Consider the following 17,785-nt stretch of genomic DNA (forward strand, 5'->3'; position numbering starts at 1 on the left):
TAATGGAAATATTCTCTCATAACACCAATTCTAAAAGATAATAAACCATCAGACCTTTGCACCTCATACAGACCTATATCATTACTGAATAATGATTACAAAATATTCATGTCAATACTAGCTAACAGAATGAAAATCCCACTTTCAAAAATAATTAATAATGATCAAACTGGATTTTTATATAACAGGCACACACATGATACTATTAAAAGGATACTTACTCATAGATTATGTGAATAAAGAAGATTAAGAAACACTTGTAATTGGATTAGACATAGAAAAAGCCTTTGATTCCCTCAACTGGGAATATCTATTTAAAACTTTAGCATTATTTGAATTTCTTCCACCCTTCATCTTATTACTAAAAAACATATATATTAATAACTTAGCCTACATTAAATTAGGTCCTTTCACCTCAGAATCTATCCATATAACAAAAGGTACTAAACAAGGATGCCCCCTTTCTCCCATTTTATTTGCTTTGGCTATAGAAATACTTGCAGAAATAATACACAATAATCCAAGAATAAAAGGAATAGAAGTCTATGACCAGTATATATCTAAAATAATGCTTTTTTCTGATGATATTTTATTAACCCTATCAAACTCCAGAGAGTCATTAGGAGAGTTAGAAGAAGTAATTGAGACATTTTATAAGATTTCAGGTCTACACTTTAATAGATCAAAATCAAAATTTCTATTTTTAAATAAGAAAAAAGAACTACAAGTTACAGATAAATTAATCATAGAAAAACAAGAACTTACACTAAATTATTTAGGAATAGTGTTATGCAAAAATATAAATGAAACAATATTAATAAATTATAAAAACATTATTGAAACAATAAAAATAAAAATATATATAGAAAAGTGGAACAAAATTATATTAACTTTTGAAGACAGATTGCAATTAATAAAAATGGTCTTATTGCCAAAAATACTATATGTAGCATTAGCAATACAGTTAATTCCTTAAAGATGCATTCTTAAAAAAATAAACTCATTTTTAATAACATTTTTATGGTATCCCAAAAAGAATAGAGTTGCTCTAACTCATTACATTAGACCCTGGAAACAAGAATGATTGAACTTCCCAGAAATAGAAACATATATAAAAGCATCTGTGCTTAAAACTACAATAGACTGGATAAACCCAAATTATTTTTCCAAGTGGAAAGAATTAACAATGGCTATATTAACAAATGAATTTAATCTGTTAAACATTTTTTTTAATAGTAGACAAATCAAACAAACCCTGGTACATACTATGCCTAAGTATACAATATAATATAACAAAACTTTCTAAAACAACATTGATTAATCATTACATCAATTCCTTTAGGAAACTTATCAATGCAAACATAGATCTAAAACTTTGGTTTGACCTTTTAACCCCATTTACCATCACTAAGAACAAAATATATAGGGAAACAATAACCTCCTGGGAACAAAATGGATTCTTATGCTGGTTTCAATGTGTAAATAAATTAAATGTTTTAGATATACAGATGATAAAAACTGCTTACAATATTCCAACACAAGACTGGTTAACCTTACAAAGCATTCTAATGTACACTCAAGATTTATGCAGATTAATTCATAATTCCTCATTTTAAAGATATTCCATATCTAATAAGTTTTCTGTATGTATTTATATACAATAGTTGTGAAAAGAAAAATTCCATTTCAAATATATATAAAGAGTTAATAACATATAAAACAATTCCCAAACCATCATACTGGCAGTTCTTAACAAAAGGTCAGTCATTGCAGTTAACAGAAGAAATTAAAACTAACATCTTACTATCAGTTAATTACACCTCTAACACACAGTACTGGAAATATTAAACTGGAAATACTTACATAGAGTATTTTTAACACCAGATAGAATTAAAAAGATCAGTACTACTACAAATGTTTTTTGCTGAAGGTGCGAAAAGTCAAATAAAGCAGACTGGATTCATATTTTTTATGAATGTAATAAAATTAAATCATACTGGAATGGAATCAATCATTTTTTACAAGCTTTATTTAATGAATCTTTTACCTTAACTAAAGTATTGATAATTCTAAATGTAAATGAAGGTCCCTACCTGAATAAGACAAATATGTATTTGTTATGGACAATACTTGCTATATCTAGGAACTGCGTAACCAGAAGGTAAAATTCAAATACACTGAACGTAACTTGCAAAAACCAAAAGACCAGTAAAACTTAGAACAGGCTCCACGAAGTTTGAAAGTCCACTTTATTCACCACTGTTGTAACACGACAAATCAACGATAAAAAAGTACATAGATAAAACCATAAATGAGAGTTGCATATACTAAGCGCTTTCACCCCTCTGTTTGTAGGGCATCTTCAGAGTACAAAAACATTCTGTTATGCTGCAGTTTAAATAGTTACCAATAGCTCTAATTGCTCTAATCAACATACCTAATTGCATAAAATGATAGATTAATTAAATATTAAGTCTTGACTTTAGTAAATGTATCTGTCACACAAAACCTTACACGTTAAAACCTGTCTATAAACTTTAAAATAATACAAATAAATTTAATATAGTTCCCTAAAAAGTGTGCGTATATATTTATGTGTGTGTATATACATATATATAACAAAATGTAATGTTAATTAAAAAAATACAAATATAAACATATACCATGTAAATGTATTTTATAATAAATTATTTTATAAAAAATTGATTTAAAAATACATTCAAACCTGTATTTATGTATTAATAAATAAATAGAATTTACACTATGTAAAAAAATGTTTTATAAAAAATTATGAAAAATTATGTATAAAATTTGAATATAAAATTAGAAATATATGTTACAGATATATATATTACAGTTCGGACCTAACATATATGTAAATACTTAATAAATATTTAATAAATGTATATGTATGTAAATAAAATAAATATTTAATAAATGTGTATTGACCAATTGTGTCACTGTACCTTAAACATCTTAGAAAACATTTATAATTGTGTACATCAGTTATTCCTTGTACATAATCTACTGTTTATATGTAGGGAAATACACTTAATGTATTAAGTTATATGCAAAGAGATCTCCATTTTAAAATACTTGAAATAGAGATAGAACCGTTCAGACCAGGTGTTGTATCTGCATTTAACCTAAGCTGCCACAAACACTCTTTAGTCAATAATAAATTATCAAGGTCACCTCCTTTTTCATACTGATTAGGAATACGGTCTATAACAAAAAATACAAATCTCTTAAATTGCTCACATTTAGTACTATGGACATATAGAGCATTAGTTGTCCTTTTGTTTCTAATGTCCCTGTTGTGTTCTAATATTCGATCTTTTAGCCTTCTATTTGTTTTTCCCACGTAATAAGCTGCACAGGAAATACATGTTGCTAAATAGATGACTCTTTTAGTATTACAATTGACATAACTGGGACATTGAATTGACCTATCGTATCCCTGAATCATAGTGTAAGGACCATCATTAATGAATTTGCAACTTCTGAATAATCCACATTTACTCATTTTAGATATACAGAATGATTTGATGTGTTCACTACCTTCAATAATTCCTTTTAAATGTTTTCCTCTACTATAGGTAATCTTGGGGTTACCACCTATGATTTCATTAAATTCAAGGTTGTTAGAAAAAACACATGACCAAGTGTCTTGTAATACCCTTGTTATGGTGTTAGATGCTTGATTGTATGGTAAAATAAATCTGTCATTAAACCCAACAAATTTATCTATAGCTTTGTTACTGTTTTTGTCTTTCAGTAACCCGTGTTTGATGATAGGTTTGAAAGTATTATTTCTTTTGTTCACCACTTCATCTTTAATTCTATTAATGAAATCCATGGGATAGCCCCTATCAATGAACATCTGTTCTATAGTTTTTATTTCCTTTGCAAAGTTTATGTCCTCACTGATGATACGAGATAACCTTATCATTTGGCCTTTCACCAAATTCTTTTTCTGAAATTGTGGATGACAACTAGTATAGTGTAGATATGAATTGGATTTTGTCTCCTTACGATAAATGTTGGATTCTACTGTGTTGTCCTTAAGGTATAACCTTATGTCTAAATAATCACAAATCTCTTCGTGTATCTTTGTTGTGAATCTCAAAAAACTTGTCGAAGTATTGAGGTAATTCATAAAATCTGTAATTTCATTCTTTGTCCCTTTCCAAAACACCAGTATATCATCTAGGTACCTCACATAGAACAATATCTTTGTCCAAAATATAGATGGAAAAACTGTATCCTTCTCCCACTGTGCCAACACTAGATTTGCATAAATGGGGGCACATCTATTTATTGCTACTCCAGTGAGCTGCTTGTAAAAATCCCCTCCATGTAGAAGTAGTTGTTGTTGAGCACCATTTCAATCATGTCTATAAATAGTCTTTTCTTCACTGTGTGTTGCTTGCTGTGATTGTGAATAAGTTTCTCAAACATCTCCAACCCTTCCTTGTGGGGGATCACTGAAAATAAATCTATTACATCTACTGTTACCATTAAAAAGTCATATTTGGAACCAAGATTATTAAATTCTCTTAACTTGTCCAAACAGTCCCAAGAATCCTTAATAATGTGTGGAAACTGTTCCAATATAGTCTTGCAATGATAATCAACATATTTAGCTATAGGTTCCAATTTAGAACCTTTAGCTGAAACTATGGGTCTGAGTGGTGGGTCTATAATGCTTTTGTGTGTTTTGGGTATCCCAAAAATAGATGGTACTACCGGATGTTCTACTGATAAATACTCATATTCACTTTTTTCTATTATTCCTTCCATCCAGTATTCGTAGAGTAACCAATCTATTTTGGTGTATGCCTTGTACATATCAAATTTATTTACCTTCTCATACGTTTGTTCTTTATCTAACATAGTTGACATCTTCATAATGTAATCAACTTTATTCATTATAATCACCCCACCCCCTTTATCGGGCTTCATAACCCTATATTTGCTTTCTTTAGTTAATTCCTTCAAACAAAATCTTTCATTGCTTGTAAGATTGTCTTGACAGAATTGTCTTGACTTCATTATTCTACGGAACTGTGTTGCACATATATTCTCAAATAAATGAATAGTGGGGTTGTGGGGTGGTATGAATGTGCTTCCCCTTTTTAAAGTTAGTGTCCCAACCTTAATGTTTACCCCATTCTTCTGGTTTGCAAAGTACATTTTAAGGTTCAGGAATCTGGTGTATAGTTTAAGGTTAACTAATAACTTTGCTATATCTAGTTTATAATATGGAACAAAAGTGAATCCTTTTTTGAGGAGAGAAAAGCAACCACTATCAAATGTGGTGGCTGTATAATTGTATATAACAAATCCACCAACTATATTGTTCTGTCTATCGTCAACAAAATCAGAAGACAGTTCCTCCTTTGATGTATCTACAATTTTTGGGCTTTTTCTCCCAAAAAAACTTTGATTTTTAACAATCAAAGTTTCAATCCCCTTTAGTTAACAACCCCTTACTTTGTAAAGTTTTTGTTTTTTTTTTTTTAATTTTTTTTTTTTTCTTTTTTTTTTGTTTTTTTTTTTTTTTTTTTTTTTTTGTTTTTTTTTTTTTTTTTTTTTTTTTTTTGGGGGGGGGGGGGGGGGGGGGGGGGGGGGGGGGGGGTTTCTTATGGCTTTTTTTTTTTTTTTGTTTGTTTTTTTTTTTTTAAAAAAACAAAACCCTTTTGTTGCCCCCCTTTTTTCATTTTATTTTTTAAAAAAATTTTCCCTTTTGGGTTTAAAAAAGGTTTATTTAAATTTAAATTTTGTTTTTAAAAAATTTTTTGTTTTTAAAGCCCTTCCTTTTTGATGATCAAACTGGATTTTTATATAACAGGCACACACATGATACTATTAAAAGGATACTTACTCATAGATTATGTGAATAAAGAAGATTAAGAAACACTTGTAATTGGATTAGACATAGAAAAAGCCTTTGATTCCCTCAACTGGGAATATCTATTTAAAACTTTAGCATTATTTGAATTTCTTCCACCCTTCATCTTATTACTAAAAAACATATATATTAATAACGTAGCCTACATTAAATTAGGTCCTTTCACCTCAGAATCTATCCATATAACAAAAGGTACTAAACAAGGATGCCCCCTTTCTCCCATTTTATTTGCTTTGGCTATAGAAATACTTGCAGAAATAATACACAATAATCCAAGAATAAAAGGAATAGAAGTCTATGACTAGTATATATCTAAAATAATGCTTTTTTCTGATGATATTTTATTAACCCTATCAAACTCCAGAGAGTCATTAGGAGAGTTAGAAGAAGTAATTGAGACATTTTATAAGATTTCAGGTCTACACTTTAATAGATCAAAATCAAAATTTCTATTTTTAAATAAGAAAAAAGAACTACAAGTTACAGATAAATTAATCATAGAAAAACAAGAACTTACGCTAAATTATTTAGGAATAGTGTTATGCAAAAATATAAATGAAACAATATTAATAAATTATAAAAACATTATTGAAACAATAAAAATAAAAATATATATAGAAAAGTGGAACAAAATTATATTAACTTTTGAAGACAGATTGCAATTAATAAAAATGGTCTTATTGCCAAAAATACTATATGTAGCATTAGCGATGCAGTTAATTCCTGAAAGATGCATTCTTAAAGAAATAAACTCATTTTTAATAACATTTTTATGGTATCCCAAAAAGAATAGAGTTTCTCTAACTCATTACATTAGACCCTGGAAACAAGGAGGATTGAACTTCCCAGAAATAGAAACATATATAAAAGCATCTGTGCTTAAAACTACAATAGACTGGATAAACTCAAATTATTTTGCCAACTGGAAGAAATTAACAATGGCTATATTAACAAATGAATTTAATCTGTTAAAAAAATGTAATAGTAGACAAATCAAACAAACCCTGGTACATACTATGCCTAAGTATACAATATAATATAACAAAACTTTCTAAAACAACACTGATTAATCATTACATCAATTCCTTTAGGAAACTTATCAATGCAAACATAGATCTAAAACTTTGGTTTGACCTTTTAACCCCATTTACCATCACTAAGAACAAAATATATAGGGAAACAATAACCTCCTGGGAACAAAATGGATTCTTATGCTGGTTTCAATGTGTAAATAAATTAAATGTTTTAGATATACAGATGATAAAAACTGCTTACAATATTCCAACACAGGACTGGTTAACCTTACAAAGCATTCTAATGTACACTCAAGATTTATGCAGATTAATTCATAATTCCTCATTTAAAGATATTCCAAATCTAATAAGTTTTCTGTATGAATTTATATATAATAGTTGTGAAAAGAAAAATTCTATTTCAAATACATAATAAAGAGTTAATAACATATAAAACAATTCCCAAACCATCATACTGGCAGTTCTTAACAAAAGGTCAGTCATTGCAGTTAACAGAAGAAATTAAAACTAACATCTTACTATCAGTTAATTACACCTCTAACACACAGTACTGGAAAATATTTAACTGGAAATACTTACATAGAGCATTTTTAACACCAGATAGAATTAAAAAGATCAGTACTACTACAAATGGTTTTAGCTGGAGGTGTAAAAAGTCAAATAAAGAAGACTGGATTCATCTTATGAATGTAATAAAATGAAATCATATTGGAATGGAATCATTAATTTTTTACAAGCTTTATTTAATGAATCCTTTACCTTAACTAAAGCATTGATAATTCTAAATGTAAATGAAGGTCCCTACCTGAATAAGACAAATATGTATTTGTTATGGACAATACTTGCTATATCTAGGAAATGCATAACCAGAAGGTAGAATTCAAATACACCCCCGACCTTGGAAGAATTCTATACTTTACTGAAGACAACTGCATTGCTGGAAATAAAAATCAAAGAACTACAAATCTATTCCAGACCATTGGTAAATATTCCTTGGAAGAAAGTTATATCTTTGTTGGACACTCTGCAATAATCAATATTGTATCTCTGATAACTGATCTGTTAATTCTATATTTAATAACATACAGTGTATATAATTGAAAGTCAGGCTATTGTAAATATTGTATATAGTTGCTTAAAATGATGCTTAAAATATTATAAATGTTATTTTAATTGAAAATAAAAAAAAAATATTTGAGAAAAAAAAAGATATCTGTTGAGTGTGCCATGCTCCACAAAATGGCATCACACAAAAAAATGAAGCAAAAGATAAAAGATTATGGCAAGACCTTCTATATGAATCATAACAACAGTCAGGTAAGGAATATGTAGCATAGTATCACAGCTGATGCAGAGAGAGGCACAATACACTGCAGTACTGGCAAAGAAGCAGCACCTTGTCTAAAATTATTGGCCATGATTATACAGTACAGAATAAAATGATGAGTGCAATTTCGTGGCCAAGCTATGCAGGTCAGTGCATGGACTGCCCATACTATGCATCAGACACCACCATACCCACACAGTTTAGAAGGTGGTTAAGGCACAATCATTTTCACTTGCACAGTGACAGGTAACCACAACACTATAATATGAGGTAGGGTCACAGAATATGAACACAGTAGCCACATACTCTGGGAGGCTGTAGGGAGTCAGAGAGTCACATTCTCCAGTGGTGGGGTCATGCTGCTACGATGTGACTATTTATGGGGTCTAGTTGTTGGCATGCAGTGTCTGGGCTTGAAGCAGTCCATGACACAGAAAAGTTAGAGCTATGGAACCATGCACTTGCATCCTAATGGGCATCACATGTAATGAGACTGATAAGAAACATTGCCCACTACTTGGATGACTCCTACAACTCTGGGTGGCAGGCTGTGTATCTACAAGTGTCAGTGAAGGAGTAGAACTACATAGCTGTGCATGTGAATCAAGATGAGGCATTCCAGGTGTTGGGCCAGAAGAGCAGTGCCACCCTTGATCTGGACAATATTCATGACCAGGACTGGCAGGCCATGTACCCACAGATAACCCCAAGGATGTGTTACCAACAGTCTGAGCTGTCCTATGTTGGATGGCCTGTGCCCAACCATCTCACATCTGGACCCTTCATGGCCACAGAAGGAAATCAGATGGCAGTTGCAATGTGTCTCAGTGAGGCCCCATTGAAGGCAAGATTTACTACCAGCAACCTCAACAGCAGTGTACTCCCTTTCCCCTATACTCTATGTTACTGTATAGTTGATGCACTTCTTCCTGCAAGCCACAGAGCACAGTCACACCATCATTACAATAATGGGGGTTAGAAGCTATCTCAGAAACAGCAATAGAGTAAGGTTTGTGCCACAGCTCCTCTATGTCTATCCCCTATGGTGGGTGTGCAAACCTCAGAGTTGGTACATATGTCAGATTCTGTATGGGCTAGGGACACAGGCAGAACCCATGAAGAACTGTCAGATAAGGGAAAATGTGTCATTCACTAGTGTGATTGTGTGCTCAGCCTGTATCTCGACAAGGTGGATGTGGGTAACACCTCTTCCTCTGTAGTATTACAGGCTGTGTCACTGCGTCATTGAAGAATGCCACTTGTATGTTGCCATCAGCAACAGCAATATTTAGCCTGCTGACATCAGTCCTGAGTTGTTCTTTTGTGCTGGACCTTCCATCAACAGAACCTGTGAAAGCATGAGCACATGTGACACATTGTCATTCTACATACATATGCCTGTGTAACTCCCTAAGGCATGTAAACTGACACACATAGATATAATGCAATAGCATACTTTGAGCGTACCTTGTTGAGCATGCTGTTGCATTTGCCTCAAAGGACATATATACAGGTAGGACTTGATCATTCCTTCATTTTAAACATACACTGGAGCATGATGTGGTATATTGCAATGGATATTAATAAGCTGATGCTTTTCCTGCTGACACACAGGTGCTTCATGCCAGCCCAATTCCCAGATCCATTCTGCCCAAGTAAAGGGGCTGCACCCCCCTAGCTGGTGAGTGGCACCATAAACCCCTTAACCTCATTAAGCCATGTCTGAGCTGTAGTCCACCCCTTGTGGGGGATTTGTTTGTCACATTGCCCTATCTTCTAACCTTTTCTCTGCATGGAGTATCATACAAGTAATATTTCACTGCACCTAAAGTAAAGACCCACTGTTGCCCACAGCATTCACACCCTGCACAAGTCCCTGCTAAATTAGGTAATAACAATGCTTGCTTTATAAATTCCAGTTAAAATAAATGAAAAAAATTATTAAAAAGCCTCATCCCACTTTATTAGACAAATGTATTAGCCACAGTAAATGTTTTTATCCTATAAGAAGGGCTTCATCAGACTAAGCATCATCCAAACACTCACATTTGTACCAGCCAACAAACCATATGACCCCAATAAGTCATGTGACTACAACATATGCATGTACCAGTCTTCTTCTTTTTGAATATATTTAAAAAATTTCCATATCACTTAAATCAGGTTTCTTACAAACAAGTAATCTTATGTGCCACACATATTCTTTCTCTCCATTCTAGTGTCTCTTCTGTGGCATCTTTACCATAAGAGGAGCACAATTCGTATAATATTGCAAATATTAACTCACTCCCACTACATATTTTGGTGTGGTTAAAGCACTGTTCATCCCTTTATTTGTATCTGATTCAAAATGTTTTTTTATCATTTTGATTCAAAATGTTTAATTTTTTTCATTAATTATTAAATCTTGAAAAAAATATCTCAGGTTTATCTGCCTCTACTTAACCCAGATAGTACTATCCCCTAACCATTGCTTTTAAACTGTTCACTTGTCAGGCAAATGTTTTATCCTTCACATTTTATTTGTCGTTTTAATAGTACCAATTTTTCTGCCATTTTATTTCCTTCTCATTGCTATAGTCACCTGTTTTTCACTGTCTTCACACACCCTACTTCTTCTTCCTTTAAGTAGGTCTCCAAACTCTCTTCTTCGCTCATCAATTAAAATTAAAAAATGCCGTACCAGATGCCACAAAACAGACCTTTATTAATTAAGTGCTTTTGTTCCACTTAAACTTAATCAGAAACATTGTAACAAACTTCTTCCTTCATTTAAAAAGCCTTAAAAGCGCCAATCCATACATCAAATTTAAAGAAATACACATCGAAGATCCAAGTTAAAAATATCTACAGTTATGAATACAAAAATGGTACTTAAAACATCAATATATAAAAACACTAATAAAAGGTGTTAAAAAATATAAGATATATAAAAAAATCATCATAACCTGGCAGTGTTATCCTCAAAATGCGCTTAACAGAAATGAATTCTTAAATCAAGTCTTATTTATTTGGATGGTTCACCTTTACTGTCCATTTTCTTTCTGTGTGTTCTTAAAGTCTGTTTTAACAGTCACCCCTTCATTTTTTTGATCTATAGATTCTATTTGTCTTCCTTTCTGTTTAGCCTGACAATCATTTTTACCTGGTTTATTCTACAGACCCCCTTTTTCCATTAATCCATCCTTCCTTCCAACAAATTCTTAGCTTTTACTCAATTATATGTATTTGCAGATGTTCTGCACCAAGGGTGATAGTTATAAACATCTGTGTACCATGGAGCAGGGCTGGTACACAGTATAGTTATGTACCAAACCTCTTAGTGATTCATAAGGGCCATTACACAATGAAGCAAATCCTTATACATGGTCTTGTCTTATTGTGAAGGCGGAGTACATCATGCATCAGGTACATATGCAAATAACCCTTGCTCCACATCCATATACAGTTCAGAGTCACAGCAGCATCTGAGTACCAGCTGATCCCAATGGGATAACCAGTGAGACTACAGACATTCTTCCATTCCCATGGTGCTGCACTTTTCAGCAAAGCAATCTTCCTTCTCTGCTAGTGTGTTGTTAAGCATACAGAGCTGAGCAGCATATAAGCAGCCAAACAAAAAGACGATAGAGCAGCTGTATTACATGGTAGGACAATTCTGACCAGCAAAAGTTCCCTGTGGTGCAAGGAAACCTACTGTCAGATGCAAACTTGTCTGGCCCTATACAGTGATTCATAGGTTCATAGATTAGTATTAGGTTAACTGCCCTTGTGGGCCATTTTAAGCCTAGCCAATTATGCCATGTAAGAATCATGCACTGCACCTTGTATTTGTAAGGTAAACACTATAACCATTATCCCAACTCTCCCACCCAAAACATCTCATCAAAAGCTTCTTAATCCTCTAAGCCAACTGCCAAACTCTGCTGCTGTGCTTTCACCAATGGCAGCTAGCACTGCACTAGAGCCCCTCATTACCACATCATGGTAATAATTCTAGCTCTTCTGTTACACCTAATGGCTGTGATATATTTATGAATCACTGCTAAATATGATGGTGAAGCGCATACTGTATTACAAAGTTGCTCATTTTTATGTTGTGTTGTAAGGTTATGCAACATAGCCCAGTATAGCAGCTGATTGGCTGTAGATGGAAGCAGGAATTAACTGGGCATTTGGGCACAGTTCATAAAGTAATGGGATCCATTGTACACCAGTGCAGAGAACCATAGTAGTGATCCTGAAAGAGGCCTGCAACATATAGTGCGCAGATACCTTTTTCACCATTGTGCACTGTGTATCTGATACAGAGAAATTTCCCTACATCTTTCAGATTTAAAGCATTCTGCAGTAATATGACTAACTTCTTATACTCTACACCAGTAATTTTTCAACTTTCTTTTTCATATCCAGCTTTTTTATACATTAAACTTGTCTTAACTGTGCCAACTTCTTTTATAACACTAAAACAGCTTTTAGGTTGGTCTAGGCAAAATAATATTCCTTTGTTCTTCTTATTAGAAAATTATTAGGCAAATACATCACTTCACCAGTACTTACAGAAATTTTTGTTTATTCTCCATTCTTTTTTTCCATCATATAGTCTTGACAGTCCAATACTTCACCATGAATTTACAATTGCTGTTTGTGACCCTATGACTGAAAGCCATAACAATCTTTCTGAAGAGCTTTTCTTATGTTCTCACTATTTAGTAGATGCTGTTGGTTAGTTTTAAAGAAGCTCACTAACTTAGCTCTGTAAAGCAGAGTAGACAGCTGGAGACTTCACTATTCCCCACATGATCCAGATTTACTACTGGCCTAGCACTGCAGCAACCATTTGGAGGTACAGTGGTGGTAGGACAAGATCAGCTCATCCATCTGAGAGGGACAGAAAGCCAGTGAAAGTCCCAGTGAGGAGCACCAGCCTAATGCTAAGCTTGTATGCACAGGCATCCAGAGATGAGACCAGCCTAAGAGTGCACACACTCTCCAGCCTTGCATCATGGATATAAAGAATTATGCACTTGAAGTCAATCGATGCTGTCAAACTTTGTATTGAACCCGACACCCACCAGAGTGAGTAGCACGAAGCACTGAAAAATCACCCAGCCTCCCAGTGGATGATGGCCATAGTACTTGCCTTTTGCCTTTCCCTCCTGACATCATCCAATACCAGAAGATACCAAAAATGAATGGGCCAGCAGGGGGCAAACTTTGATGTTTGCTGGGGAGAAGGAAGCCCAAAAGGTATCATAAAACACCCTTGCTATATTCATTCTATTGAAAGACGGTTAGTAGCAGAGGTCTCAACAAAAGACTTTGCATTCTCTTCCACCATTTCTTTCCTTGGAACTGAACCACTACTACATTTTGTCGATTCAGCATTCCTCAGATGCTGCTCTGTTGACCAGTTATCTTCTGTATTCCTGAAAACCTTTGCTTGCCTCCCTACCACTGTCACTCATAGGTGCTGCCACCTCAGTTGCTGCAATATGATGTCATCAACTCGTTCTTCCTGTCTGGAAAGTCTGAATTCATATTTAGCCTTGTTGCAGAAAATGCAACCATATCATCCACTACCTTTTCACTCAATACTGGCAAAGCTTCAGACTCAAACATCTTTTGCCATATTTGTTTCAGCTTTGGTAATCTGCATATCCATTGCATCTCCCACAAAATACTCTGCCACCTAAGTAATTTGGGCCTCTCAGTGATTTCCAGTCCAATCATATCCAGAAGAAACTCATCCTTCAGGAAGAATAGCTGAGTTCTCCTCAGTGTCCTGCTTTAACATTCCTTAAACATTTTTTCCCTAGGATTTCCTACAAAAGGCCATATATTCGCATCTGGTCAAGAATAAGAGATGCATAAAAATAAATGTAAGTTTTCTGTTATAATTTACAGAATCTGTTATATGTCAAGGGAGTACAACAGTGAAATTAGAATTAAGTATTAATATAGTTAGAAATAGAAAGTAAATCATCAGCCATGCAAGCACCTAGAAAAAATCTATATGTTGGTGATAATAAACTGACTTTATTTAGAGTCACAGGAAATGCACTCTCTTAAAAACTCTTAAAATGACGACACTTATAACTATTTTTCCCACTCTCTTTAACTATATATATTTTTTCCTTTTCCTGAATTGTTCTGGTATGCTACACATGGTTACACTTTCCATTTTTTGTCTTAGATTTCTTTGAACATTTCATTATAACTGCAAAATGCATGCTATGAAAGTAAGCTACTGTGCAAAATTACCATACATGTGCAGACTATAGATAGTGACACCAAGGAAAATGAAGCACAACTGTCCTGTTTTAAAAACAGGGGAAAGCAAACCTGCTACTGAGACTTGGGCTTCTTCAGATACAGTTTTACATCAGAATGAAGACAATAAGAACAATTACAATCAACAGCATGGACTAGAGTTCAGTACACAACACTGGCCTGGCAATCAGGGAGAGAGAGCAGACCCACGTTTGCATTATACTGTTAAAGTTGTCTTTTTGTACCTGTATCTTTAAATGCCTGCAGGGCATGAAGGTAGTTCTCTCCAGCATCTTCATGATGTTCCAGTTGGCTAAAGGCATAGGCCAAGTTACAGAAACACTGCCCCTGAGCATTCCGATTTCCTAAAATTCCTAGGAAGAAAGAAGACAAATGCATCATCAAATGCTTCATCTACTTCAGTAAGGTCTAAATATCACATAAGAAATGTTTGCTTGTTTGTTTATTTTTGTTTGTTTGTTTTGCAATAATTTGCTTACATATCGTTGATTACAATCATTCTTATTCAGTTTTTTCATTTGTTACATGTCCATCTTAGACAGAGCAGGTCTTAGGAGAAATGGTGCCATAGGCAATGGGCTATAAGGCACCACCCCTCCTGCATTCCTCACTGATTTCCACACATGCATCCCTTACAACCCCCCCCTCTTTTTTTGTTCATTTGCAATCATTTGCTCATATAGCGCTGACTACAATAATTCTTATTCATTTTTTTTCCTTTGTTACATGTCCATCTTAGACAAAGCTTTCCTTAGGAAAAATGGTGCCTTAGGCAATGGGCTACAAGGCACCACCCCTCCTCATTGTTCACCGATTCCCACACATGCATCCCTTATTTTCCCTCCCCGGGTCCCCCCCTGCCAGCTTCCCCACACCATTCAGATTACTTTTCTACTTTTTCTTACATTTTGCCTTACTTCTGAGCTTTTCTTGCATAATTACAACATACCATAACTGGACAAGACTACAGCATAATAAGTGTTAAGGAAATAAATGAATTAAGCTGATGGTCTTGGGGCCACTATACCCCCAAGAAGCCAGGAATTTCAGATTCTCTGATGTGCACTTTTTTAAGCCATATTTTGAACCACTGATGGCCTGAACAAAAATCATTATTAAGGAAAGAAATTCCATCTTTCTCTTCTACTTTTTTCCTGCATCCTTTCAAAACACCATAACTGGTCAGTAGTGCACTGTAATAAATGTGCAAAAATGAATGAAATAAGCAGGGTTTTGGGGACTACTAAGTCATAAACCACACTTTAAGAAGCATTTTAGAACAATTATCCAATGATGGCCTGAATAAACAAAAAAAAAGTAAGGAAGGAAAGAAATTTAGTCTTATTTTTTCTTTCTTTTTAAAAATTAGAAAAACAAATTTGGATCTAATATGAAGTCACTGGCATTTCTGCTTCACTCTTCTTGTCACTGTGGCACACATAGCCATGATGGCTAAGATGTCTTCCCATCCAGAGAGAGACAAGACTCACCTCATGAAAAGACATATCCAACGCATGCCTCTATTCTGTGGAGACCTTGAGGCAGAAGGAGCCATCAAGGATGCCAGGCCTCAGAAGTCAGTGCTGGTGAAAAATAAGGAAAAAATACACACACATACTAATTTCAGGATTGCAGTATCTTGGGGAATTCCCCTTACACAGAGGTATGGTGATCTTCTAGAACAAGTGCACACACACACACACACACACACACACACACACACACACACACACACACACACATGGGTGCTAGGGAATCCGGTAAAATGACTGTTAGGTCAACAGCTATCTGACTAGATTAACATGAACTGCAGCTTCAGACATGGTAGCTCATTGGATAGGCCTACTACAGTGTTTCTATGTAGTAGTATCAGGTCTTAGCTCATATTTACAAAAACAGGTCAGAGTACAGCAAGCCATCTGTGAAAATCCGTTGGAAATGCTGAATGGAAATGTTTCATGTCTGTTTAATAGTGGTTGGCAAATAGAAATAGGCAGCATATAGAAAAAATATACACTCATTTTGAAGCTCCTATAGAGGTTTGCACCCTTTGTGATAAATTAGACATTGTATTCAATCATTTAACAAAGATGTCTCTCATTGTCTTGTGTATGGTCATACTATGTATGGCCATACTACTTCATAACAGAAGCTACCTGCAGTACATTTATCAGTGTTTGCCAGATGTAATAATGTATTGTACAAATGCGTTTCAAGTAATCCTGACAGAAAACCGTCTCAAACACGTGAAAAGTGATGGAAATAGTGAACAGTTAAGAATATTTAGTCAGGAAGAAAGAGTAGGTGTTACTACTTCATTTTATTTTTACATTAGTTACAAAGTCCATGTTTAGGAAGTTTCCGCAATGATTACATGACAGAAGTGCCTGAAAGAAAAATGACGGACAGCAACAAACAACATCAAATACATGGGTGTCAAAGTTTACATTTTTTCAAAATAGCTAACATTAGTAAAGAGAGCCGAGAGAAATATATAGTAAATGTGACAGTTAGGAGAAAGTGTTGTAAACACAGATCAACAGTATATAGAATGCAAGAAAAGAAAATCTCATTCCAGGTATTCAGTATTTTGATACAGGCACAGATAATTACTACTCAAGTCTACTGTGGACCACACTGGTATCTTATCTCAAAAATTATATCAAATTATATCACAGTACTTAATATTCCTGAGGACAATAGATCAAATGTTAATTTTCTTCACATGATTAGTGATATGGTGTCAGATATAACCATTGTCAGAAATTGCAGACACTTATGCAGAACATAAAAAAAGTTAACGACCTACTTCCAGCCAGTAAATTTCATATTTTATGAAGAGTTTAAATTAAGAAAGGGTAAACAACACACAAAAGAAATGTTTTATTTCTATGGGGAGCTCTTTACAAACGTAATGATTCAGTAATCAAAACAGTGATTATCCTGAAATATTACATAGGATTGATCTAATGAAAGAAACTACATAACACAGAAATCACATTAAAATTGCATCACAGAATATGAAGGGAACATGCAGGCTTTCGACTGTGACTTGAACACAGAAACTTGAACAATCCATACTGATATCATGCCTCTGGGTCATCTAAGAACTCTAAGAAACCAGGCTTTGAGTCAACCCTTAACAAAGACATTTTCCTTCCAGTTAGGAGTCACTAGCTTGTTGTTTTAGGAATATATTATACACACACACACACA

At 33.9% G+C, this 17,785-nt stretch overlaps 1 protein-coding gene across 2 annotated transcripts in view; it reads right to left on the reverse strand.

Moving 5' to 3' along the window:
- TTC24 (tetratricopeptide repeat domain 24) overlaps positions 1-17,785 on the reverse strand; it is a 268,837-nt gene that overhangs the window by 135,959 nt on the left and 115,093 nt on the right. For both annotated transcript variants that reach the window (XM_044079776.1, XM_044079777.1), the window contains one exon: positions 14,794-14,922. In XM_044079776.1, coding sequence (XP_043935711.1) covers positions 14,794-14,922 — 129 coding nt within the window. The remainder of the gene's footprint in view (positions 1-14,793; positions 14,923-17,785) is intronic.

This window comes from Protopterus annectens, chromosome 8.part0 (assembly GCF_019279795.1).
Source record: "Protopterus annectens isolate FY-2018-M chromosome 8.part0, PAN1.0, whole genome shotgun sequence".
In the NCBI taxonomy this organism is placed as follows: domain Eukaryota; kingdom Metazoa; phylum Chordata; order Ceratodontiformes; family Protopteridae; genus Protopterus; species Protopterus annectens.